The sequence below is a fragment of the Stegodyphus dumicola genome, chromosome 10 (assembly GCF_044657685.1).
Source record: "Stegodyphus dumicola isolate Sdum_Otavi_A_Nest chromosome 10, ASM4465768v1".
NCBI classification, from domain to species: domain Eukaryota; kingdom Metazoa; phylum Arthropoda; class Arachnida; order Araneae; family Eresidae; genus Stegodyphus; species Stegodyphus dumicola.
Window position 1 is genome coordinate 17379445 of NC_140777.1, and position 26912 is coordinate 17406356.

At 30.6% G+C, this 26912-nt stretch overlaps 2 protein-coding genes and 1 long non-coding RNA gene across 3 annotated transcripts in view; 2 read left to right on the plus strand and 1 right to left on the minus strand.

Moving 5' to 3' along the window:
- The first annotated feature begins 2379 nt into the window (after positions 1–2379).
- Positions 2380–26912, plus strand: part of LOC146994905 (uncharacterized) — a 131619-nt gene continuing 107086 nt past the window's right edge. The window contains exon 1 of the long non-coding RNA XR_015043298.1: positions 2380–2688. This is a non-coding gene — a long non-coding RNA (uncharacterized LOC146994905). The remainder of the gene's footprint in view (positions 2689–26912) is intronic.
- Ctl1 (choline transporter-like protein 1) lies at positions 2906–14811 on the plus strand. Its single transcript, XM_085824677.1, has one exon. The coding sequence runs from the start codon at positions 3110–3112 to the stop codon at positions 5177–5179; it is 2070 nt and encodes a 689-aa protein (XP_085680803.1). The 5' UTR covers positions 2906–3109; the 3' UTR covers positions 5180–14811.
- LOC118191492 (sulfotransferase 1E1-like) lies at positions 14505–26213 on the minus strand. The gene is made up of 6 exons (XM_035362299.2): positions 25898–26213; positions 23110–23321; positions 17434–17560; positions 17263–17357; positions 16995–17169; positions 14505–16878 (listed from the first exon to the last, which is right to left on the minus strand). The coding sequence occupies exons 1-6, from the start codon at positions 26076–26078 to the stop codon at positions 16766–16768; spliced, it is 903 nt and encodes a 300-aa protein (XP_035218190.2). The 5' UTR covers positions 26079–26213; the 3' UTR covers positions 14505–16765.

The window sequence follows — 26912 nt, forward strand, 5'->3', positions numbered from 1 at the left end:
TGATGCACCGTTGTTATCATAAAAAAAAAAAAAAAAATTTAATTCGCAATTGTAGCGAAATGTTCGCCCCTTAGTGGCAAGATCACTTAAATAAAAGTAACGCTGAGCAGTTGGCGAACTGTTGCTAAAAACAATTTGAAAGCTGTTGATGTTAGTGCTGACATGACTCGGGTATGTAGTTGCTTGCTAGCATTGCCATCTATTAGCAGTAGTGCTGAATCGCGCGAGAGGGATTCGATCCTGGGTCTGTTTAAATGCGAGTCTAATTCTCTATCACTAGCGCAAAAGAGCTCCCATGCGCTTGTTTCAAGAATTCCAACTCTTAAAATTTTTGCGTGCGTTGAATTGTTTTCCAGATCGCTACACACACTTCCCTCCCGAATATTTCTGATGCGATATGAGGAGAAGTTCGGTTTGTGGGCGTGATTGCGAGCCCAGTGCTTTTTGATGTGATTGATTATTGCATTTGATGGGCGGTATATGGACATGTGCAGTTGTATCCGTTGATGTCTGGTGGAGATTGTTGAAAATCCCCGTTTGTTAGCATGTGTGTCGCCGGTAGGTTGTAGGGTGAAGTGTATGACGTAGTTTATCATTTGTCCTCAGTGGAGGGCAGTGTTTTTAGTTCTGGTCGCCAATGCTGCTATCACGCGGTGCGAGAGGCCTCGGCTATCTAGTAGGTTGCTCATGTCGCCATCTATTAGCACCAGTTGAGAAGTGCTGAAGCACACGAGTGGGATTCGATCCTGTTTCTGTTTTAATGCGAATCAAATTCTCTACCACTAAACGCAAAAGAGCTCCCATGCGCTTGGTTCAAGAATTCCAACTCTGAAGTTTTTGTGAGTTATTCTCGAGTTCGCTAGGATCGCTATTGTTTTCGCTCGAGATAGAATTAACTGTTATGTATCTCTTATTACTAAGAACATTAAGTGAATTAGAGTTTCAGAAAGCAGTGCTTCCTTTTACTCAGCATCTGGTGAAGACAATCAGTAAAACAAAATGAGTAGCATGTAGAAAATAAGACGAAAGTGGCCGCCATCAGTCAACAAAGAAGGTGAGTTTCTGGTGGAAGGTTCAATTCAATTAACTGAAGAGTCTCGTATGAGTAAAAAATGTTAAGGATGGAGAATGTCAGATGAATAATTTTGTTTTTCTCTGGGAAATTGAGAACGTCTAAGAGAGTCGATACAGTTGTTAGGATGAGTGAGAACAGAAGAAATTTCTGGCAAGTTTTTGAATGATTTCTTCTTTGAGTTCACGGTGGATATAGAAATTTGGAATGAACCATGGCGCAGTGATAATTGTGCTTCAAAAAGTTCCAAAAATACGTAACTAAGTTTTCATGAGCTTCCGAATCTAAAATGTATGTTAAGAAAGTCTTCCTTTAGATCTAATATTTTTGTTAGCTAAAAAGAGGAAGGACTTACAGTGCTATGGATTAGAAAGTCGGTTTCATCAAGTATGTAATGAAATATTCTAAGCAATTCACTTTTGGTAGTTATAACTGCTCGTACCGATTAGTATATTCCATATTAACTACTTATTATTTTATTATCCCAGTTTTCGATTTCTTAGTTTATAAATGTTTCCATTCGAGAGATAATAAATGTCAGTGTTAAACATTACATTGTTTTATTAACTTATTTCATTTTTGGAGTTTCAAGAAAGATATATAACGAATGTGTCATGAGTGTCCTGTTGACAGTCAGAAAACTTTGTGGGGCTCTCTAATTATTACAATTATGTTCCAAACTAATATAATATACCGGAATATAATATGCATCATTAATATATATCACTAAGATTTTTAGTACTGTTAAATAAATACTAGGAAATAAATACTAAAAAATCGCTAGGAATTTTAGTACTATTATATTTTCTCCCTCCTTTTAGCATGCCTTAGTAGTGTAACCGTAGCACACTCGGCGCGTATTCGAGAGGTCCAGGTTCCAGCGACAGCATTGCTCATTTTTTAACGTCTCCTGCAACAACAAAAAAACCTAATGATTCTGCAGTGACGCCCGATCTAAACCGTGGTGGACAATGATTCGTCACCACCAGAATTTAGCAACTGAATCCTTAAATCCTCAGTCGCCTTTTCAAAATGGGGAGTATGTAAGGTATTTTCTTCCTCCTTTCTGCATTGCTTCGTGGTGTAATAGTAGCACACTCAGCTCCTATTCGAGAGTTTCGAGTCCCAGGGAAGGCACTGTTCATTTTTTAGGTCTGAAGCTACCCCCCCCAAAAAAAAATGCGTGTAGAAAAATCAGTACTTGAAAAACAAGCTGCATATTGATGTAAAATTTTAAACAGTATTTTAGCAGCTTATTCAAACGTGCACTTTTTTTTTTTTTTTTTTTTTTTTTTTTTGTTATGATGCATTTCTTTATGACAATTGTTAACAATATAAAAAACTCTCAGCTCATATCATTTCGACTTCGCAGACGATTCTGAATCACCATCTATTGCGCATTATAATTTTCTTCGTCGACGGTTGGCGGGAGAGGATGCGCCCGAAACTAGCAGCGTAAAGTGCGCCCATATATCATACAATGGAGAAAGCACTTTGTGTTTCCATCTTCAGGCGCTTGTGCTTAACACATATTCAGTATTAGTGCAACGGAAGAAACCTTGTTTTCCTCTGTTAAAGCTCACTTCACTACAGGAAAAAGTAAGCAGTTGGACAAGGTAAGGTTAATTCCTGTTTCAATTCCATATCATATGCATCCATTAAATTCATCAATGTATTGTAGGATTTTATAATAGTTTGACTGTATATACGTCTCTATTTAACTTGTCATCTAGTATCATTAAAATTAAACAGTTAAAACATGATATTTAAGAATATCTTCCCATTTGTCGGAATAAAAAAATATTATTTTTTCATTTCTAACTGTAACCGATATGTACTTAAAAACGGCGGGCGTTGTCAGTTTCTATGAATTTTCGCTGATTCTATATTTAAATGTTTTGCCATTGCTGTACACTGATTCGTAGTTTCCGGAATGTGTCACTTTAAAAGTATCACTTATTTCTGTAGTAGATATTATTCATATCAAAGTAACAAAACATAACTTTGTTTGATGTGTACGTTATTGATATAACAAACATGTCGTTTTGCTGTGGAGAAACGAAGAGAGAATCGAGTGAAAAAAAGGCCAGAGAATGCACAGACATTTTATGTTTAGCCATATTTTGTATATTTTGGGGCCTGCTGATATTTATTGCTGCTTTTGCATTTGTAATCGGTGATCCTACACGTCTGGCATATGGGCAAGATAGTTTCGGTAACACTTGCGGAATGAAAAATGAAGAATTGGGTAATATGACGTTTTCGGGTATGGATATGACAGATCGGCCGTACCTGTTTTTCTTAAATATGACAAATTTACACCAGTCGCTAAAGATATGTGTCAAAGAATGTCCGAGGCATACACTCTACAATGAAAAAGATATTAGAGATTTTGAAATTACAACTGGTGCGCGGTTATGCCGTTACGATATTGCTCAGTTCATGGAAAGAAGTGCCTTGTATCCCACAATAAGAAACGAAACGATTGACAGATTCTTTTTACATGTTGAAGAAAAGAACGGACATTATGCCTGTCCTATTCCACCAGTTTATGGCACAAAGGCTCTTTTCAACCGCTGTATTCCTTTACCAGTAGCTAATCTAGCTGCTGATATAATGTATAGCATTTATGCTTATTTAAACAGTTTTGATACCATTCAGCAAGTTGTGAGTGATATCTATGCAGGAAGATATGAAATTCTTGGCATGATGGGTTTGGCTCTAATTTTATCTTTTGTGATGGCTTTTACAATTCATTGTTTGGCATCATTTGTTTCATGGATTATCATGATTGTGGCAAGTATAGCATCTGTTGCTGGAACGTGTGTTTTATGGTGGACTTACATTGACATTAAATGGCAGCTAGATTCTACACCTGGAAACCAATTATTATCAGAATCGGCTCAGAATGAAAGATCTTTTCTTGTATATTCCATACTGGCAACTATTTTTACGCTAATACTACTCCTGATTGTTCTTGTTTTGAGAAAAAGAGTTCACGTGGTGGTGAAACTTTTTGAAGAATCTGGCCGTTGCATCAGGAGTATGCCACTACTTTTGTTCCAACCATTATGGACATTTCTTGCTCTCATTCTGTTCTTTGTATACTGGGTGGGGGTGCTCGTTACATTAGCAACGGCTTACTATCCGGTGAAAAATGAAGTTCAGAACCCACTGCATCTTGCCTTACCTTCATTGTTACCAATGAACATTACAGAGACATTGGAAATTATGCCATCAGAGCAAGAAGAGCTATTAAATAAAGCATTTACTCTTGTCAGCTTTAAGGAAAGTTCTTGGGTACAGTATATGTGGTGGTACCACATTATTGCCTTAGTATGGACAAGTGAATTTATTTTAGGGTGTCAGCAAATGGTTATTGCGGGAGCAGTCGCAACGTGGTACTTCTCACGAGATAAAAGCAAAGTTTCGTGTCCTATCGGAAAATCGGCTTACCGTCTTTTCCTTTATCACTTGGGATCGGTTGCTTTGGGCTCTTTTTTAATTACTTTATTCAAGATTCCACGTATAGTTCTTACTTATGTAATAGGTAAAATGCGGAAACATCAAGAATTTAAGTGCGTGGCTTGGTGTTTAAAATGCTGCACCTGCTGCTTGTGGTGCATGGAAAAATGCATTCGGTATTTGAATCATAATGCTTATACTGTGATTGCAATACAGGGAGAAAGTTTTTGTCCTTCAGCTAGAGAAGCATTTGATATTTTGGTATCAAATGCCTTACAAGTGGCAACTATCAACAGTGTGGGGGATTTCATCCTTTTCTTAGGAAAGTGTGGTGTGACGGCAATTACCGCATTTGTTGGGGTACTTATAATGAAAAATAACTCTGAACTGCATTTTTATGCAGTGCCTGTACTTCTAATAAGTATATTTTCATATTTCATAGCACATTGTGCTCTCTCTGTGTACGAAATGGTCATCGATACATTATTTTTGTGTTGTTGTGAGGATATTTTAAGAAATGATGGTTCAAAAGAGAAACCTTATTTTGGTGGTAGTTTAGTTCGTTATTTGAAAGGAAATGAAGGCGGTCAGCCTTTACAACCGCTCAATAGAGTGGCAGGTGACGCATCGGAGACGGATTAGATAAGCTTGCAAGTGTACTTACTTTATTTTCCTGGATTTGTATATTTTCTTATAGAAAGAAGAGTATTATTTTGAGACTGCACAAGATTTTGTGATACTTGAATTGGTACTACTTTGGTAGACGGTTGCACGGATTTTTGGCGATTTACGTTGGCACGATTTTTACAAATGTAAGCCATCTTGAAAAACGCTGTTTTCACGCATAATAAAGTATTCGAAACTTAAAAAAAATAAATATCATTAAAAGTAATGGATTAATTTTTTGTTTAAAATGTCGTTTTTTAAGATGGCAGGCAAGTGTAAATAAATACATTTACTATGAGTATAAAATAGTAAAGTAAGATTATTATTACTTTCATATAGCAAAGAAGAGAATAAAAACACCGCTATAAAAACATTGTGCCAACGTTTAATTAGATTAAAATATTACTGAAATTGAATATTGAATTAAAAACCATCATACCAACATTTAAAAGAATTAGAATATTATTAAATTCAAATAATTTAAAATATGTTATATAGAATATAGTTAACATTAAAACATATGGACAATAATTATCTCAGCAATTTTTAAAAATAGTGTATTAATTTTTTTAACAAAAATTGAAGTATACAATTATAAAGTGAAAGAAAAATACGTACTTACATTTTTTTTAATCATTTAACCTGTTGTTTATTGATAAGTATCACAAAAAAATCGGAATCATAATTTAGATAACATATTTGAAGGAATTCGAAGATATGAATTAAATTTTAAAACGGCGCGGAAATGCACAAATTTTCAGTAACCAATCAGGGAGCTGATTACATCTTGTTAATGCGCAAATATTCTATAACCAGAGAGCTTATTACATCATGCCTAGAATTAAAATTATTTAAAAATTCATACATAAAATAATTTTTTTAATGCAAAATTAAATTGTATTTTAATATTTAACAGCCATAAATAATGTTTAAAACATTACATTAAATTTATACATATTAAAACCAATTACTTTTAAAGTAAGGTGACGTCATTAATTACATCATCCACAGCATAAAATTTCATAAAACATGATAAACAATAAAATTTTTATTTCAAATAAAAATGCAAAATTAAATTGATTTTTATTATTTAGAAGCCATTAATAATATTTAAAACACGGAATTTATGCACAATAAAACACGTTATTTTTAAAATAAAATGATAATAAAGTATCGGTTACCATAAATAACTTATCCAGCAATGGGTTTACCATAAGTTGTATTACTCGCCAAAATCCGTGCAACCGTCTACCAAAGTAGCACCCTTGAATTTTCCATTTTGATGTTCTCATCTGATTATTAATACGAAAAAAAAGGGTACTTCAGTATTAAAGTGGCTGCAGTGAATGCTTTTATGAGATTCGCTGATACTTAAAATTAATTTAACGAATATTAGAGAGTACTATAGCAACCTTCAAAATTAAAAACATTAATACAGGGAAATAAATAACTTATTTAAAAATTATTGATTATTCATGTTTAATATTAAATATGTATTTAGCTTTCTAGACATATGGTTAGCATTTTAAAAGAAAAATTTAAAATGAAAAATCTGAAAAAGTGATCGACACCTTAAAGAATCTGGGTAAAGTGCAGAATCGCCCACTTATTTGTTTGGCGCTTTTTACAAGAGTAAGAAGAATTGGATTTTTGTCAATTTTCTTTGACTTTTTAAGTGAAAATAGGTCAATATGTACATGCATAAAGTCAAGGGAGTATACAATGCCATTTTTGTGCAATTCTGGGATGTTTTTTTAAGTGAAAATAGATCGATATGCACATAGATACAGAGTATGTGCAGTTCTTAAAAATGCACTAAGCAGTGGGTGATTCTGCACTTTCCCCTAGAATCTAATACTGATTTTCAAATTGACGGAAAATTTAAAGTTGCCCACATTTTAAAGAGAAAATAATTAATAATAATCATAAAAAAATTAAGCTAAAATGCCAAGCATTTTAGAATAAAAAAGAAATATTTTATCAGTGCAAATATGCGATGAACATCATAATCAGAACTGTTTGAAAAACAAATCTGTTGCAGGTTAAAAATATGGAGATTATATGTACTAAGCTTGGTGACTAATGTTTAAATTGCGGAGGTGGCTGCTTTAATCTTGAAGTACTTGAAAACATTTATATCATAATGATTCACATGTAAACTTCACAGAAGCTTTAATCATATACTTTACTGATCAGTTGTTTTTCCGTCTAATAAATGATTGTGGATTAATTACACAGGAAGGAGAAAATTAAACAGACTTTTTTAATTTAAAGTTCCAATTTAAATTTTTTAAAAGATTTGGTGGCAGGGTAAAAAATATAGGAATACTGTTCTACATCATTTCTATCCCAGGAAAAGAATCTGCCAAAACTTGGTTGATTCCAAAGCTGGATTAACTATTATATAAAATAAATGCATGTTGAGACATCAAGGAAAGGGAACATCACAAAAAGTTTCCTGTTCGGGTTTTACCATGGAATGTATGGTGCAGCTAAACTAAAATTGCAAGAGAAATAATTGGGAGTGAAACAGACATAAATGTATGTGGGAGCATCAAAATCTTTTAAGTGCATAGGGCTTCTAAAAGTCTTGGTCCCGCCCTGGTTGGCTCACATGTGCATTGGCAAAATCAAATAATCCGATCCATCATTAATTTAATGTTCTAGTTATAGTATATTACCTAATACGGTATATATTTATATGCATTTTCTCGTGTGTACATTTTTAAGTGTTTGTTTCTGAATTTGAGTATTAGAGCATTGTTTAACAACTGTATTATACAAGATACTGCTGTTTAGATTCACACGAGAATTATTTTCATCTAGCAGTTTTAATATTAGTTCATTAAATTATTTTCCTTGCATAAATTTAAACTAAATTTATAGAAATATGAATTCTTTTAGTAATTCTGGACATTAAGTATACTAGAAACTTCATATCATTGTTTTGTGATGCTGTTTAGTTACTGAGGTTGTCAGAGTAGAAAGTAGCATTCAAGTGTCATATTTATAACCTTATCCGGAAAAGGACTATTGTAATTAATAAATTATAAAGCAATAGTTAAGATAGGGAACTGTAATATAGGATTTGTTCAATAATCGGTGAAAATGGTTTTATTGTATAATGTACTGCCAGATATAACATAGCATTTGTTCTGTGTTATCAAAACACGTTAAGGCTTTTGTGTACTTGCTACATACTAACATACATAACTTGTATATTTTCCCCTTTTTTTTCTTCTTCTAAACTTTTGAAAATCAAGGCGGAAAACTACGCAATGTATCCTATTTCTGTGAAGGAAGAATTTAGTATATATAAATAATTAATATATTATGATATTACAGTATTCTGCATTTCAGAAAGGTTGGTTGTCATTATTTTCAGCACTATTCTTTTTGCTTATGACATACTTTTATATCAATTCATCCTTTAAATGTTTCTTTCATAAAACTTATGATGAAAAAGTTAAAAGAAAAATCACGCAAGGTGTTGCTGCGATAATGAATTTTGGTTAATGCATTCATTTTTGAATGAACACATTAATTTGTTGATTCAGTGGTAATATTTTAGGCATTCGTGTATTTTTCATATTTATGCAATAATGCTTCTACAGTTTCTGGCAGGTAACTTTTTCAGATAACCTAAATGGGCTACATTATTTGTAATAAGGCAAGTTTTATAATGTTACTTATGTATTAGCACAGCCACCTAAATTTTCACGTTGTGACAAACTCTGGTAACCATGTACATAACAGTTCTTCAGGCAACCATACTCTTAAATTCTTCAGCAAGCAACATCGCCATTTGCATATAGTATTCTTTTTGTAATGTTATAAGCAAATCCTGATTTTCCCTTAAACTGAATTTTAAAATACACACTTGTGGAATTTGCCGGCAGTGGAAGAAATTATGGTAAAATTTCTGCAGGAATAGAGTGTTTTGCTCTAAAATCACTAATGGGAAAAACAGTTTTGAATCTGATGTTAAAGTGATCATCGCAAAATTTCCACCATAATGAAAGAAATAAAAAATATGTTTTAAGTAGTATCATTCATTGATTTTGGGGCATATAAGTAATTAAAATATATGTGCAGTAATATTTATATAAGTAAAAGAAATGAATGATGGCTTATGCCCAATCATTCTTTTACATCTATACGAAATTGCTGAATTGCAACAAGGTGGTTGCATTAATATGTTAAATATTTACATATGTTTTTAAGATAACTCTATATGCTGATACTTTTTGCACCTTCTATAGATGAAACTGTTGAAAGACCTAAATTTAAAACTTTACACACTAGAGTCATGATTTATTTTTAATGGGCTATTTAATAATATTTGCATATTATTGTGTACAAATAAATTACATATTGTTGTGTATAAAAATAATTATTCCTCTTTAAAGTTTAACATTTTTATTAATTTTAATAGGTTATCTTCTAAGTTTATTCATTAATCGGAAAAAAATATCAAATTTGTAATGCAAAGGTTGTTGTCATAGGTGGTTAAATACATATTAAAAATTTATAATTAGAATATTAAGCATTTAAGAAAGATCATTACATAGTTTAAATTAATAAAATTTCTCCTGATCCCCCAGTTTTAGTCTGTCACATATTGTAATTTGTAGGAAGACTCCTAAATTTCAGTAATTGCTGAATGCTGTTATTCCTTCGACACATTTTTAAATTCCAGCAAATATGCTGGCTGCGTGGATAAAAGGAGCTAGTTTCCTTTAAAAAGATCTCCATGAAAGCATTCATTAGACAAAATAGCTCTCTCATGCTTTGCAATAATCCTATCCAATCTAAAAATTTCGGAATACAGAAATAATTAATTTTTGTTTTTATTGTTATTTATATACAAAAGGAAAATTTTGAAGAAAATAGGCAGACATTTGTCAACAAATCACCTAAATTTTAAGTTTAATATTATTCAAATTCTAAATTGTAGTTCTTTGAAGGCAGTTTATTTCAAAAATGAACTTATAAATTTGTATTTACATATTTAAATATTTTGCTTCTGAAATTTATAGATGTAAAAAAATGTGATTGTGTAAATATTTAATCATAGTTTTAAGACAAAACTCATTATAGCATGAACATAGTAGATTGAGAGATTCAGAATGTATAACTCCAAACTCTCCCAGTCTGTCAGTAGATCACGGAATCTCTCAGTTTTTAACCTTTACTAAGCAAAATGTTTCTTTAGAAATGTATTGAATTAATGAAACTTCAATTAGAGAAATTCCATTCTTCCACCTCTAATTGATTTTCAGTATGTTTCTTATTAATCTTTTCATCTCAGTTTTATTTTTTCTTATTACATTTTATTGACCTTGTTAAATTTCATTCGATCTGACTTGTGTTAATCTACTGTAGACATTTGTAGATTTTTATATGAAGATTCGGGACTGGATTCAGAAATGCATGAATATGTGCACATTATAAGATATTTTCTTTCTGCATGCCTTCGTAGTGTAACGGTAGCACACTCGGTGTATACTTTGAGAGGTCCAGGTTCAAGTTCCGAAGAGGGCATTGCACATTTTTCATGTCTTCCTGCTTAAAATAACCTTATGATTCTACAGTAGTACATATTCCTACATCTGAAAAGGTGGTGGATGATGATTTTTCACCACCAGGATTTGGTGATTGTGTTCCCTAGTCTAGTTGCCCTTTAAAGCGGAGAGTATTTTCTCTCTTCTTTCTGCATGCCTTCATGGTAGTACCTGTAGCATGTGCCTTCGTTAGCACTCTTGGCGTGTATTCGAGAGATCCAGGTTCGAGTCCCAGCAAGGGTATTGCTCATTTTGCACATCTCCTGCTTCCAAATAACCTAATGACTCTGTAGCATGTGTGCATGTGTGTATATGTGCATGATGTATGTGTATATGTATACACACACATACTTTTGTGCTTACTATATACACCAATGCTGTGGAGTCGGTAGAGAAAATGACCGACTCCTACACCCTGATGCATATATACATATGTAAGCATATACACATTTGTTACAGCTTATTTTTTTTAATATAAAAGGAGTAATAGATGCTACAGGGAAAAAAATGATGGCATAGCAAATTATTTTTATTAATTAGCATTTATTATGGAATGGAAAAACTGGCATTAGTTATTTCTAAGAAACAGCATAGCTTCCGCAAGATCTTCTTTGTTGGAGGACCATAGATCCAATTTGATAAACTTGAGAGCTGAGAAAAGTCTTTTAGTGTCTTTCCACACTAACTTGAGTAGAAGGAAGAGCTGTTACTGTTAGGGCTACTTCTTTTAACTTTTCAGGATAGATTTTTATAAGTTCTAAAAGAGGTGTCTTGCAAGTGCAATCATATTTCTCTATTTCTTTAAAGACCATGTAGAAATCTTGTTTGTATTCTTTCATTTTTATATCTAGAGGCTGCTGATTCTTTATTTTCATTCGCTCCGCCTTTTCAATATTATTCAAAATATTTCTCAAAATCTAATTCATCACTGGAAGAGGATGATAGAGACTCAATTGCAATGTCTACAGTTTGACTGTCCTGATTCAAATTCTCTAATTGTTCTGAGAATAATTTCATTCTTAATGAAAGTTCATGGTTAGATGGCTTTCTTTGCCTTTTTAATTTGTTCGTCATCCAAGAAAATTCAGTGTGTTGGATCTACGTATATTGAACCCAGCAAGATCTCATTGTCTAGCAAACTAGTTTCTCTTTTCTTCATTGAAGAAATGATTCCTTTTGCAATAAACCCTCCATGTCAGAAAGAACAATCATCATATTCTTCCATTCTCACCTCCTAACAACCTCTTTATAATCAAATATGTACTTCCTTATTGTGTTGCTTGATCAATAATTGCTCCTGCTCCTAAGAATGGCATCAATGTTGGGAGTTCTTGCTGCTAGTGCTGCTTACCTAAATTTACCAGTAAGATTTGTAGTAAATGAAGTAACTAAAAATCAGTTTAATCACTAATTTTTTTTTTTTTTTCTCTCATCCATTCTCCTCCCTTATATTTATTAACATGTGAATAAAATAGAAAATAACTATTTATTAACGTATATAGTTCATAAATAAAAATAACTCAGCTGGTCATTAGTTTTTTAAAATTCATTTCAAATTGTCATTTCAAATTCAAACTGTCCAACAAAAACTGGAGTCGGAGTCGATCTGTTTTTAGCGACTCCTTTTACCCTAAAATCTGCCCGCCTCTACAGCCCTGATGTGAACACATACATCCATACATTTCTGAATCCGGTCCTGATAACAGAACAGTACCGAAGATTCAAGCAATGCTTATTCAGTTGATGTTTGCATTCAGTTTTTTTTTTTTTTTTTTTTTTTTTTTTTTTTTTTTTTTTCAATATATGAGGTATTTCTCCCACCTTCCTAGCATGGTGTAGTGGTTCTGCACGTTGGGCCGCTATTCCAAAGGTCCGTGGTTCGATTCCCGGCTCATTTTTCATCTTGCCTGCTTCCAAAAATAACTAATGTCTCTACAGTGGCGCCCGAACTAAAAGGGTGTTGGATGATGCTTCTCCTCACTCAGGATTTGGTACCCTAAAAATCTCAGTCGCCCTTTAAAAGGGGGAGTATATAAGGTATTTCTCTCGCCTTCATGGTGTAGTGGTTATGTACGTTGGGCCGGTATTCCAGAGGTCCGTGGTTCGATTCCCCGCAAAGACAATTGCTCATTTTTCATCTTGCCACCTTCCAAAAATGCCTAATGTCTGTACAAATACACTGTTATATTTATCCACACAAATACTAGGCATTTTAATTATTAATCTTATTTTTGTTGTATTTAAAAGCACATTGATAAATAAAAGCTTTCCTTCCCTACTTGAAATATTCTTGGTATAGAAGTGTAAGAAAGTTATAAAATGAAATTAAAATAACATAAAATTTAGAATATCATAAATTTATTCTTATGAAACAATTAAATGCTAATATATTTTACATCAGAATTGAATTGCCTGAAACTTGTATTATAAAGTGAATTAAACTCAGTTTGGAGTTCCTTTGAAATGGTGTCTCTACACAGCATGAAAACTTCCCAGTTTTTAATATTTCAAGTTGGCAGTTATGAGAATAACCTTTCATATACCTGAGTTATTATTGAATCTTTACTAGATGAAAAATTCTATTCAGATACAGTAATGTTGGAATAACTAAATGGAAGTTCAAATGGCTTTCAGGGAGAGCTAAAACAAAGCACAATCAGAATATTTTTGTGTATAAAAATAACTGAATTTTTAATTGATTTTAATTTTCAAATAAATCATTAAATTAGAATTAATTTTAATTCCCTTGTCCAACTGATATGTTATCATGAAAAAGATGATTATGCATGCAGTGAATTATATATAATAAGTGGGTAGACCAGAAATTTTATTTTTTTGTTTGATTTTTATGTTTGTTATATACATATAGATTGTATTTCAGTACCTGTTTTTGACCATTTTTAATGCCAGCTATATATTTCATGTGTTGTAGTTTTATGTACTCGCATACATAAAAAATTATGTTAACGTCAGATACAGTTACTTAAGTATTATTGCAGCCATCTTAGTAGAAGTTGCCAAATTTTTATTATGTGCCAAGCTCTGGCAACCATGCACATAATCATTCTCAAGGCGATCATGTTCGTAACAACTCTTCAGTTAAGCAACGTTGCCATTCTCATATGCATTACTTTTATTCTATTCAATATTCCAACAGTTTTTATTGCTAAATTATATTTTTTGCCTTCAAGTCAATTTTAAAATTTGGGCTTAAGGAATTTGCCAGGAGTGAGAGAAGGTGTGAAAAAATTTCTGCACAGATACAGAATTTTGCCTCAAAACAGCTAAAAAAACTCTTTAGCTTAATAAGCTATATATAATAGGTAACAAAAGCTTAATGAATAATTAAGCTAAAGAAAGCTTAATGCATCTCATCAAAACAGTGATGAGATGCATTTGTAGATAACCGAAGTGACCTAAGTTTGCACAATTCTGCAATATTTTTTAAACAAATGAATAGCTGTGCACATAATGAAAAGATACTCGCAAAAGATTTCACAGAGAATGTGCTTCCTTTTTTCAATGCATTATATAATTCTTATTTGGTAGTTAAAATTTGTATATTAAATTGAAGTTTGATTTCTTTTCATATGTTGATAATATTTTCAAAATTAAAATGAATATTGATAGTTTTGCAATCCTTTTGAAAAATATCACAAAAATTGCCAGATTGTGCCAAGGTGGTTGCATTAATACATAAGTACCCACATATGTTCCTTCAGCTAAAACAATGTGTGTTTTGGTGATATATTTAGTTTTTTTTGGGGGGGGGGCGATTGTCGGCTTCCATTTTGTTATACAATTTTATAAAATTGGAAATAAAATTTACTGAATTATACAGTTTACTTTTTATAACAACATACTGTTACATAAAGATGTTCATATGTTCCATATCTTATGTTAGTATTTTTTACCTATGTTGTGAAACACTTGCAGATATTTTGTAACTTTTGTAACCTAAACTAAAAAGCCACATATATTTTTTTAGTGCATACCTTTGTGTAAATGCAATGAACACCAATAAATAAAATTTTATTATATAAATTTCTATTTGTTTCCTATATATACTGCATTTCCTTGCATGTCCTCCTCCCCTTAGCACTAAAAAGTGCCAGTTCTGAAAATTTTCACAAAATATTCTTCTTCCTTTAATACTTCAGAGAACAATTTCTGTTAAATTTTAAAATGAATTCATCCATGTAGTGATTGTTTTCAACTTACTAACAGAGATAAATCCTCGCAAACTACTTGTGAAGGTCACGCCAAAACTTTTACTTCTCACTTTTGAGCTTTATGCTGGCCTGATACAAAAACCTACCCATTATAGCAAAGCAAACACGAAATGATATTCAGTCTATGGTTTCACTGAATCACTGCACATTCACCTTTTCTAATTATTTATGGATGATTCGATGCTTAAGGAGAAGTAGAGACAGCAGTAAGAATGGGTGAGATTCAAGTTACAGGGAAGTAGAAATGAGGATATCTTATTAGATATTGTAATGTTAATATTACTGTGTATTTTGATCAAAAATGTATGTTTTATGTAAAGAAATAATATTGTGATAATTATCTGTAGTTTATCCATGATAACCTCTTATGTTTTATGTTCTTACTGTAACTGCTGCCTTCAGAAATTAAGATATTCGCATAATTTTCCACTCCTCCGACGACTCCGCGGCGCGCAATGAATTGGAAGTTGATCTGTCAGCACTATCCTTATCTTCAGGGCAGATGTATTTATTTTATTTGGCTTATAATTCCTTACTAAATGTAGTATTTCATCTCAATGTACTCCATCTTTGATATGACTTAAATCAAATTCCTCTTCATTATAATTCGCTTCCGATAGTGAAGAAAGTGACCCAGAGGTTATTGAAAACAAAAAAATTTCGATTGGCAAATTAGTCGGTATTCTCGACACAGCAATTATAGGACTTGAACAGCGGAACTTTGTAACTGAAGAAGAAATTATGTTTGTTTATAGAATTAAAGAGAAAGTATTATCACATAAAACGAAGCAACTTAAACAACTTACATTGAAAGAAATGTTTAATAAAGTAAACAAATAAATATTAAGCCTTTTTTTTTTTTTTTTTTTTTTTTTTTTTTTTTTTTTTTTTGTAAATTTTGATACCTTTTAGATCATAAGTGTTCTTTATTTCATAAATTACGGTTTCATATTTTTAATTTTATAATTTCTGCATGCCATCTTACCAGATTTAAACTGATGATCTATAATCCGGAATCACCGAAGTCCCAATGAGTCCGGATTAACGACTTTTGACTGTATATGTATTTTTATAATTATTTTAAGTGGCTAGTTTGAATAGAATATTACCATATGTAATTTATTAAATATTGTACTGGAAATGAAAAACAGCTAGTTATGTAGATGTTCATTATTAATATTCTCAGCTAAAACAGATTAAGTGTAAAGAATGTTTAATAATGAACTTGAATTAACTACTGGATGATGCCACAACAAGAAGCTAATAAATGTCTTCAGATAAGACTCAATTAAGTCGTAGAAGGCTTTGATTTGTTGAAGAATTAGATTTAAAATAACAGAAAGGAAGAAATTTGAAGTTTTTAATAATTATTTAAATTTTGTGTATTATAATTGCTAAAGTTTACCATCAATGTCAAATAAAAATAATAATAAAAGCTTCATGCATTTCAGATGGAGTAGAATGATTGTCTCTGATGAAACCAATTCATGCTTTTGATGCATTGAGACATTTCATTTAAAAACTACTGGAAAAAAAATTGGACTTTATATCAATTTATGTTAAGAATGTTCAGGCACACTGTTGGTAGTCTTAATGTTTTAAATGAAGCTAAAACTATCATATGATAAGAATTCAAACAAAATTCAAATTCTGAGTTTTAACTGAAATGTAAAATTGTCTTTTTAAACAGAAAGTTTTAGGATATTTTAAAAAGATGCTTAATTGTAAAAAAAAAAAAAAAAAAAAAAAAAAAAAAAAAAAGAGTGTTAAATTTCATAAGTATATTCAAGACCAGATCCACTTAGAACATGTTCAACTTGTTGATCTAATTTTGATATCATTTCTTCATCAAAATAATTTTTCCAGTCTCCAACCTTTCCTAGAATGAAAAAGCAAATTTGAAATTATTATAAAATACAAAAAATAGCAAACATATTGCTACTTTAACAACATAAAAATTTAGTGTTATTAAAGTGAACTAACTAACATACATACCCTTGCGAAAAAACTTTGATCCCTGCCCATCAACTACATCTTCATCTGATAAGCCAACGCTTTCACTTTTTGCCATATTTTTAAAGCTGCAGTGATCAACAACAGCTTTAATTTCTTCAGCTGTTAAGGGCTTCCCCAAAAAGTCAGAGATTTTTTTCAAATTCTTAGGCAAATCCTAAAACATAATTACACAAATTAATTTTTTCAAAACACAATGAAAATTCTATTTTTAAATTATATTTTAAGAAACATATTTTGTATTATTTACCTTTTGCAAGTCTTCATAAAATAAAAATAGCACATTTTCATCATTTCTATGTTTCCAGAATTCTAAGTTGTGCTGTAAAAATGGACTGTATGTGCCTGTAAAAACAAAGCTATTATTCATGATTCAGTGGAATTTATAATTGTCTTCACTTGAATCAGTAAATTTACTCACTTCGATTTGCAAGAAATCTTTCAAAAAACTGTTTAAACGTCCCCTTATAACGTGTTTCTTTTAGCATGCAAGCAAAATGGTAATATGAAACTGCAACATCTCGTGGATTTCTTGTAATATATATCATCTGGGGGGGGAGAGCAGAATTAGAAGCTATATTAAAATTCTTAAAATTTTACAAAAATATAAAATTTGCATTTTAAAATGATAGTTCTGTTATAAATTATGCAGTTAAAAAATAAATATAATGCTGATTCATTAAAGCAATTATGAAGGTCACACTGAAATTTTTTAGATGCAGTTAAATGGTAAAAGAAGTCATGTCCAAACTCAATACTTCAATGTGTTTGTGTTCCAGAAATTAAACTGTCAATCTTGTTGAATGTGAAGATGCATTTGCATGTTGAAGCACAAGTTCTTAATTTTCGCTACTTAGAGAATTTTTGGAAGAAAGCTAATGGTGAACCAGTTACTTGTAACAGTCTTCTGTCTCTCTACCTCAATGGATTTGAACAGTTCTGTATTTCTGAAGAAAATACACGTTTTTCATTGCTGACTGTCATTTCACCATTGTCGATTGGGATCAACTTCAAAGACCTATAATTTACTTTTGATGTGTTGGAACATCAAAAAGTAGTATTATGTTTCATCACCAGTTATGATTTTACCAATAATGTGGTGTACACCACCATTCAGAAATTTTAGGGTATCCTTACTGATTCCGATCTACTTTGCATTTTTGGTGTTCTATTAATTTATTGGGGACTCAACAACAAACTAATTTTTTCACATGACTTTCTCACGAATAATTTTATGTATAGCTAATGATTCAATGCTAAGTTCCTTCTGTAAGTACTGAAATAACGCAAGTTCCCAAATAATGAATGTAAATAGGTTTAATGTACTCAAGCTCTCAAGTACATAATTAATGTATCCATGCAACTTAATCATGTATCCAATGTATTTAACCTCACAGATCATATTTAATATAGTATTTGCAAAGTATTTGATGTATTTAAGAATTATTAGTAGTATTATTGTTAGTATTTGATGCATTTAAGAATTATGCCAGCATACACCCAAGGATCATCACCAATGCATTCTAACAGCAAATGCTTATATAGTCATTCCTGAGGCAGGCCTGCTGGGACTCGAGGGAGCTACGGGTTCAGGATAGTAGAGGGTGTAAGACATATACCTGCTTACCTTTGATACACACCAGGTGTCCCCATCTTCTATCACCTGCATCCATATGGCAGGTACTGAAATTACCATTGATTAACATTTTTCATATGATCGACACATTTTCTGGGGCTACAGCTAAAAAATTTCTTTCTGTTTGTTCTTCATTCAAAAGAGAACTTTGATCTCTACAAAATTCTATAAACCATCTGAATATAGTGGTATGAGATTGAGCTTCATTTACATATGTTAATTGTTTATGTTAAAGGCATTCTTGATTTAATATACTTTAAAGGTAACAAAATCACAGCTTAATTATGCTTTTATCTAGGTTCCATTTTTTTTTTTTTTTTTTTTCTTTCAAAATTAATTCCACTGTAGATAAATTGCAACTGTTGCCACAAATTATCATCTGCAGACATTAAAAAGAGTGCAATTTAACACAGCTAACAAGTAATTTTCAATTAACATTTTGAGGCCGGGGCTTTGGTAGCAGTGAAAGCTACCAAAGGACGGGGAATCTTGAACCAAATGCTTTCCCCCCTTTAAGAAATCACCTCCTATTTGCAAAAAAGATTCTTGTGTGTAGTTTAATGGATTCTCAAAAGGGTGTATCTATGTCGCAAAAGAAAGACCTTTGAAAGAGATAAGTGGTTAAAACCCCAGGGATGTCAAATTTTACATTTTACCTCACTTTTCAGCCTGGAAAACGGGGGGAAAAAGACATGGCCACTAAGTGGACAACCCCGTCTTTTCAAAGAGAAGACTCTATGGTCACTATAATGGCCATCCCGTCTTCAAAAGGTTAATGCTCGTCTTAATAATTTCAGAGTTACCAGCATACATAATTAAAATTATGCTTAATTATAAATGCAGGGGTTCTCAACATCCCCCGTGCATCCCTTTTTCATTGCTTGTCCCTTCTCCTTAAGAAAATATGGAAAAATTTACTTGATTCTTTTTAATGTGTTTTATTAATTAAACAGCAGAAAGTATAAAAAATGTTGATAAATACCAAAATTTGAATAAAAGTATTTTGTTTCATATTCATACTTAAAACTAAAATACTGAAAGGTTAAATAAAAGGTTGACTGCATCTCCCTGAAACTATGAAATCCTGGTTGAGAACCTTTGTTATAAATGCATCTTTTTTCATTTGGAATAAAGATTAAAAGCAAAGTTGATTTCAAATTCGTAACTGTATTTTTATATAATTAAGGGTTTAATATTTGATATATTTAAACAGGAAACAGTAATTGTTAAGTCCTGAGTTTGTTTGTCTATATCACTAATAAATATAGATTTATATTTAATTACTATATAAAGTGTCCTGGTAAGTACTTAAAATGAAATCTTCACTCAATCAAAATTTGTGAAATTACACTCGGTATTTTTCATATTTTATAAGAAATTAATTTTTTAATTATATCATTTTTAAAATAAAAGAATGCAAGTGGTAACTTGATGTGGAGGGCTAGTTTTACCATTAGTCAAACCTTGATGATTACCTAGGGAGCCTTGTCTTACTCATAAAGAAAGAATATGATACATTTTTTTGATGAATAGATATCAAATTTTTAGGAAATTTATAATCTAGCTAAAATATTGTTTAATTTAATATTAATTAAATACTATAAATAATTAATACACAAATTTATTATTAAATACTATAAATTAGTAGTGTGCTACGATTACACCATGAAGGCATGCTGGAAGGAGGGAGAAAATACCTTGTATACTCCCCCTTATAAAGGGCAACTAAGGATTAGGGGACCCAATTGCCAAATCCTGGTGGTGAAGAATCATCATCCACCACCTTTTTAGTTCGGGCGCCACTGTAAAGTCATTAGGGTTTTTTCATGCTGGAGAACTGAAAAATGAGCAATGCCCTTGCCGGGACTTGAACCTGGACCTCTTGAGTATGTGCTGAGTGTGATACTGTCACACCATGAAGGCATGCTGAAAGGAGGGAGAAAACACCTTATACATTAACGAATTTTTTATTAACAAACTCGATGATTTCAAAGCGAGTAATGGCAACACTGTACAGAAAAAAAGCATTTTTATCTCCAATGCCTGAGACTGCATATCGGAAATTCTAATGATATGCTCTTTTAAAATTATTTTGTGATATTGCTGTTGAATTTTATAGTTTAAGTGCACAGAACATGATATTTAACAAATAAAAGTAACACCCAAAACATTAAAGAAACACCCTTTTGGACATAATATAAAATTTGGGCATGATTGTTTTTTAATATGACATTGCCAAAACATGAATATTTTGATCATTTATTGGAAATATATGACTATGAACAATGACTGTAAAAGTAAAGGCTGGGTAATCTGTGGGTATTTAACTTTTGGTGCTGCTGATTGCAATAAAACAGGGAGGTGTGCAACTTAATGTTATAGCAGTCTCATATACAAAATTTCAACTTTCTACAGCTAATCATTTTCAGTTACATGAGATACATACACATGTGCATACGGACATCGCAAAAAATCCATTTTGCAATCTGTTTGGGAAAAAAGTGTTCTCTATTAATACAGATGTCATGGAAAAAAAAAAAAATAGTCAAAGTGGATTTGGGAAGGTTCAAAATGGACATTTCCATTGAAATATGATACCTGAATTATTATTATTATTATTATTATTATTTTTTTTTTTTTTTTTTTTTTTTTTTTTTCCCAGTTACAGTACTTCCCTTACGTACTGTTCAAGGAAGTAATAAAATTGTGATAGTTACTAGTAGTTTATCTATGATTACTTTTTGTTATGTTCTCATTGCAGTTGCTTCCTTTTGAAATTAATACTATTCCATAATTTTCTCCTCTCGATTTGCGAACGATAAAATTATTTAAAGAAAGGGGAGAAATATGCAAGGAAGTATGGTATATTTGAAAAACCCAGAACATGCCAACAGCGTCAGTCAGTTATTACACTGGCAGGAGGTGTTAATTTCCAGTTACACATAGGCAGATTGAAATGACATTAAAAGTTTCATGAAGTTATTCTGAAGTCATGTTAAGAATGTAAAAAGAATTAATCTTCAAAATTGTTTTGGATGCAGTGATGTAAATTCATGATGTTTCCTATGTATGACGAAATTGCTATTTTATCATGCATGTGAAAAATCCTGGTCGGACTGTTTTATATTTATATGCAATTTACTTTTGCTACTGTACTTTTGACCCTCCAATATATAAAGCATTTCACAGACATTTACTTATGACCTATCTTGTTAAGTTTTAATAGATAAAAGAATATTATATATATAATATGCCACATTAATGTGGATACTCCAATATATCACATTTTTTACTCCTTAGACATACTTGAATGTGACTTGGATAAATTAAAAATTAGTATGACTAAAAATGTAGAGGAGTGTGTTTCACTTGAACATGTATTTAAAATTTTCATAAACTTGTCAAGACTGTTAAAACAAGATATATCAAAATGTTAATTATTTCCACTTAAAGAAAAAGAGGAGGAGTTATTCTGGAGAGTTTTTCTCAAAATAAAACAAGAGTAAGGAATTAAAGATCCAATGATTAGCTTTTTTTTTAAATAATAAGGATGCATAAATATATATACTGTATATTTCTCTGTATCAGCCAAGAATTTTTGGAACTTTTTCTGGAGTGAATTTGTTGGGCTAGGCTTATATCGCAGAAAATGTAGGTACTTTTCCACTAACCAAATTATTAATCGCCAAATATCGTGTTTTTTTATTTCTTTTGTTTAAATTTTTGAAGTTTCATGGATGAAAAAAAGATTTTAAATGAAATCAGATATTCAGTTTGTGAAAATGAGTTGTTTTATTTTCAAAATTGTTTATAATTCTGATTTAGTGCTTCATCACCGAAACAAAAATATGATGTTGACATAAATTTGCACCTTTGCTTTCTCCACTTCCGAACTAGTTTCCGATTTACAAAGACATACCGAACAGCCATTCTGTTGTTAGGATTTTCATCAAATGTAATCAACAGTACTTTGAAGTTTGCTGCATAAGAATTTCTCTTCCAGCTCAGCTTTCAGACAAAAAAATAAAATGGTACAGAAAGTAAGACCAGTACAGATACCACAGATCACATACAAGACAACAAATAGATCAAAGGGAGGAATGTGCTGGCTTCAGATGGCATTACCAGAATTAAAACTATCCTCTTTGGCATCTGACATTTTATTTTACAGTGATTTGACTGGAAAACAAACCACCAATTTTATCTACTTGGCAACATTTCACTCTCATGGGGACATGTTTGAACATCGTAGAAATTTTTCTCTTCATATCGGCTTATTATCGAGTTTTGAATTTTGAGTACATTTTTGAAGAAAAAAGCTGGTCGTGGCTTATATTTGGAAATATACAGTATATATAAAGCACAATGATAGCACAGGAATAATAAATATACAACAATGCAATATTTTTGTATGTAATTTGCAGGATATATATATATGTTTTATTGAAGAAAATACATTACTTTGCATTTCTTTGAATGAACATCTGGTGGTAAAAGGGAAAATGGCAGATGTGTTTTCAGCAGCCGTGGAGATTCCATATTTTTCACATAATTATAGTTAGTCTTTGCATGTTCAATATATGGAAATCTCTGATGCAGATCTGTGGTCTTTGCTGCATTAAAATCCAAGTTGCTATGGATAATGAAAACAATTTCTTGTAACCATGTTGTACCTAAAGATATAAGTTTGATATAAAAAAAATCTGTGCAATAACCAGTCTAATAAAATGTGAAGCAACTCTAAATAGGTACTATTTAAAAAACTAAACTTATAAATGGTGTGTTGACAATTTGAATTTTCTTAAATTTTTAAATACAATGTGTTTGTATTATAATGGTTCTCAACCTCTTTTATCCCATACACCCCTTTCCTTATTTCCTTTCCAAAATTCAAAATATGCCTATGTACATTTATTTAGATTTAGATTATTCTTTAATGTGTTTCATAAATTAACAACAAAAAGTATAGAAAATGCTGATAATTACCAAAACTTGAATGAAAGTAGTTTTTTTATATTCAAGAATTAGAACTAAGTGCTTATGAGTTAAATAAAAGGCTGATTACATTTCTTCTCTGAAACTGTGGAAAACTCCATTTCTATAAATACGTCTTCGTGCATTTTGCTTTAGAAACTATTTTCCTGTTATGTTCATACGTAAAACAAATCTGTCTATAGTTAAGTAAATATAATAATATTTAAGTATCTAAACTACTTTGTAATTATTTACATACAAAACAATTTAATATGAAAGCATAAATATTCATGAGCTAATACCTGGTGAAACGTCCAACAGATATATATTAAGCAGCTGATACTTGTTATAACAACATTCAATATAGTGACAAAAAAATTCATTATAGCAACTGGTATAAAAAGTCCACAGCTGATAAAAGTATATTAAATTCATTTTCACTACAGCAGTCACTTGTTATAAACATTTTTTTTTTTTTTTTTTTTTTTTTTTTTTTCTTTCTGCAGAATGCAAGTTAATTATTAACAGTCAACAATTGTATATATAGTAAACTACTGTATTAGATATTTCTTTTGTAAAGCAGTCACCATATATATGAGCATTTGACATTTAAAATTTATTTAATACAGCCTGAAGAATATGTTTGTCAATTTTAGTAACAAAGTATAAAAAATATGTGTAACTGCCATTTATGCACATAACTAATGCATGCGTATGAATATCATTTATGTACATAAATATGTATGTGTATAAATACCATTTAACAATTAAACATAATATATTTATATACATGGTGTAATAGAATCTATGGTCACAACTTTAGCGAGTGACAGAATAGGAGAAATAAAGTAAGTTTTTCAAACTGTACTTACTATTTGTTCAGAATTTCTCGCCCAGGTAATTGATAATACTTTAAAAATATTCTGTTTTTAAAATCTTCTGAATTTACTTTAAAAAAAATATTTAGATCAGGGATGCCCAACTTTTTCAGATTTTTCTCTATAATATAAGCATATAACATAATCATAATGCAAATAATTATACCTAAATAGCTTAAAGATAATAAATAATTAGATTAAGAATATAAAAAATATATTTATGTTTAATTAAGTTTTATATTATATCATAATGCAAATAATTATACCTAAATAGCTTAAAGATAATAATTAGATTAAGAATATAAAAAATAGATTTATACTAATTCAGAAGTCAAACAACAAAAATTAGCGTTATTGTATATTTTGTAAATATAACGCTGATTTTTGTTGTTTGACTTCTGAATTAATATTTATTCGGCGTGTTATTGTGTCTTAAGAAGATTTATGTTTAATTAATTTTTATATTGTTTTTAAATTTACAAATACAAACAAGTTTTCAGAAGGAAAAAAAATCACATTATTTAACTTAACAAAAGTTCAGTTTTAATGTAAATGATAGCTATGATTAATGTACTGATGTAATTTTTAAAAATATTGGCATAAAATTGCTCAATTTAATTTTTAAATCACTTCATTAAAAAATATTCAACTTGTTTCCTGCTTTGTACTCTAGTTTCACATTTTCTTTTTTACTATGTTTTACTTCTTTTCTTATTGTGCTTATTGCATAAAAGATTTATATATTAGTTAAAAGAGAAAAAGTTAAAAAAAATATGTGAAATAATTTTAATGTATTTTCTCCTTTTATTTATTTTATATAATTTCTTTCTTAGTACATGATACAGCTTTATATCAGTAAATAATTAATTATCAGCTTTATTAATAATTTTTTATAATCAATGGTATCTTGTTATGTTGGTCAACTGTGGGTGCATATTTGGCTATTGATCTCTTGATCACTACTGATTTCCTTTAAGATTTTCTTGATCTGGTGGGAACAATTTATGTGTGTTAAATTATCAAACATACATAAATTATTTTAAAATACAATACTGTAAAAGTATCTAAAGAAATAAGTAAAAGAATAGGAAAGAAAGTAAAAGAAAATAACTGAAAAGTTTAATAAATATATGGGGGTACTATTTTTTCATTCTGCTCTTATATTCGGATTATTTATTTTTCTGCTATTAGAGTACTTTTTTTAATTTGTATGTAACAGATTTATTGATAATATTTACTCAGAGCATAATGCATAAACTTGAACAGTCTGTGGCGATAAAGTAACGTAATTAGTTTACAATTTGCAACATATAGAAACTACTGTATAATTTTTTTTCAATATTTAATGTACAATTATAACAAAAGTTACTTAATGCATAAAATATAGTTTGTAGCACCTGTTTTAGGATATGAAACTACATAAATGTCATCTTCTCTCGCTTCGTACGACTTCGCCTCTTCTTGTAAAAATTTAATAGCGAATGATGGAAGGGAAAATCCATTACAAATAAATACATCAAATGATTCTTCTAATTTCGGATCCTTTGGCAGTGTTTCAAAGCGCAAGTCGTACGCCATTTTGACAGACAAATGACGGGTATAAATTGGTATTTAGGTTACTTGATCGATTAGGACCGATAGGAATGTTTACATTGCTAAGTAGATTCAAACTAGGTTACTCTAGCAGACACATTTTGACTTGTTGCCAGATGTATTTCACTTAATGTAACGTTCCGACCGAATGTTTTCTCTCGGTGGCTTGACCTAGCGGATACACCTTCTTGATCATTAATTCAGTCAATCATGTAAATTAGGGAAAAATGTTTTGATCGCGTTTTAATTATAAGAGTTTATATCTATCTTTATATACATACAGTGACTCACACTTGTATTCAGATACTTGTATTTTTTTAATTTGAGTAAATCTTGTACTAAATATTAAAACATAGAATAAATCATAGAACATTTTTTTTTCTGTATTATTTTTCTCCATTCTTGCCTGTTGAAAAATAAATAAATATCAAAGTATTCCGTGTAATAAAGCAATTTAATCGAAAAGTGTTAATTAGTATTTCACAATTAATTCGGACACTCGAAAGCTTTGCTGAGATGCTTCGGAAGATAACGTTTCTTGTCTTTTTTTTTTTTTTTTTTTTTTTTTTTTTTTTTTTTTTTTTTACTTTACTTCAAATGAAAGTCATAAAAATTATTGTCATTATCATAAAATTTGGCATAAGCACATTTCCTTCCGTTGGCGTAATAAAATGTTGCCTACATTCTTAAAGGAGCCAAATGTCGCCAAAAGTCTGTTCTGCGAACATTGCCCGTTATTATTTGTTCAACAAAATATATTAACAGCTTCATATCTGAAGAAAACATAGTCAAACGCTATAAATTAATAACACGTTTTGT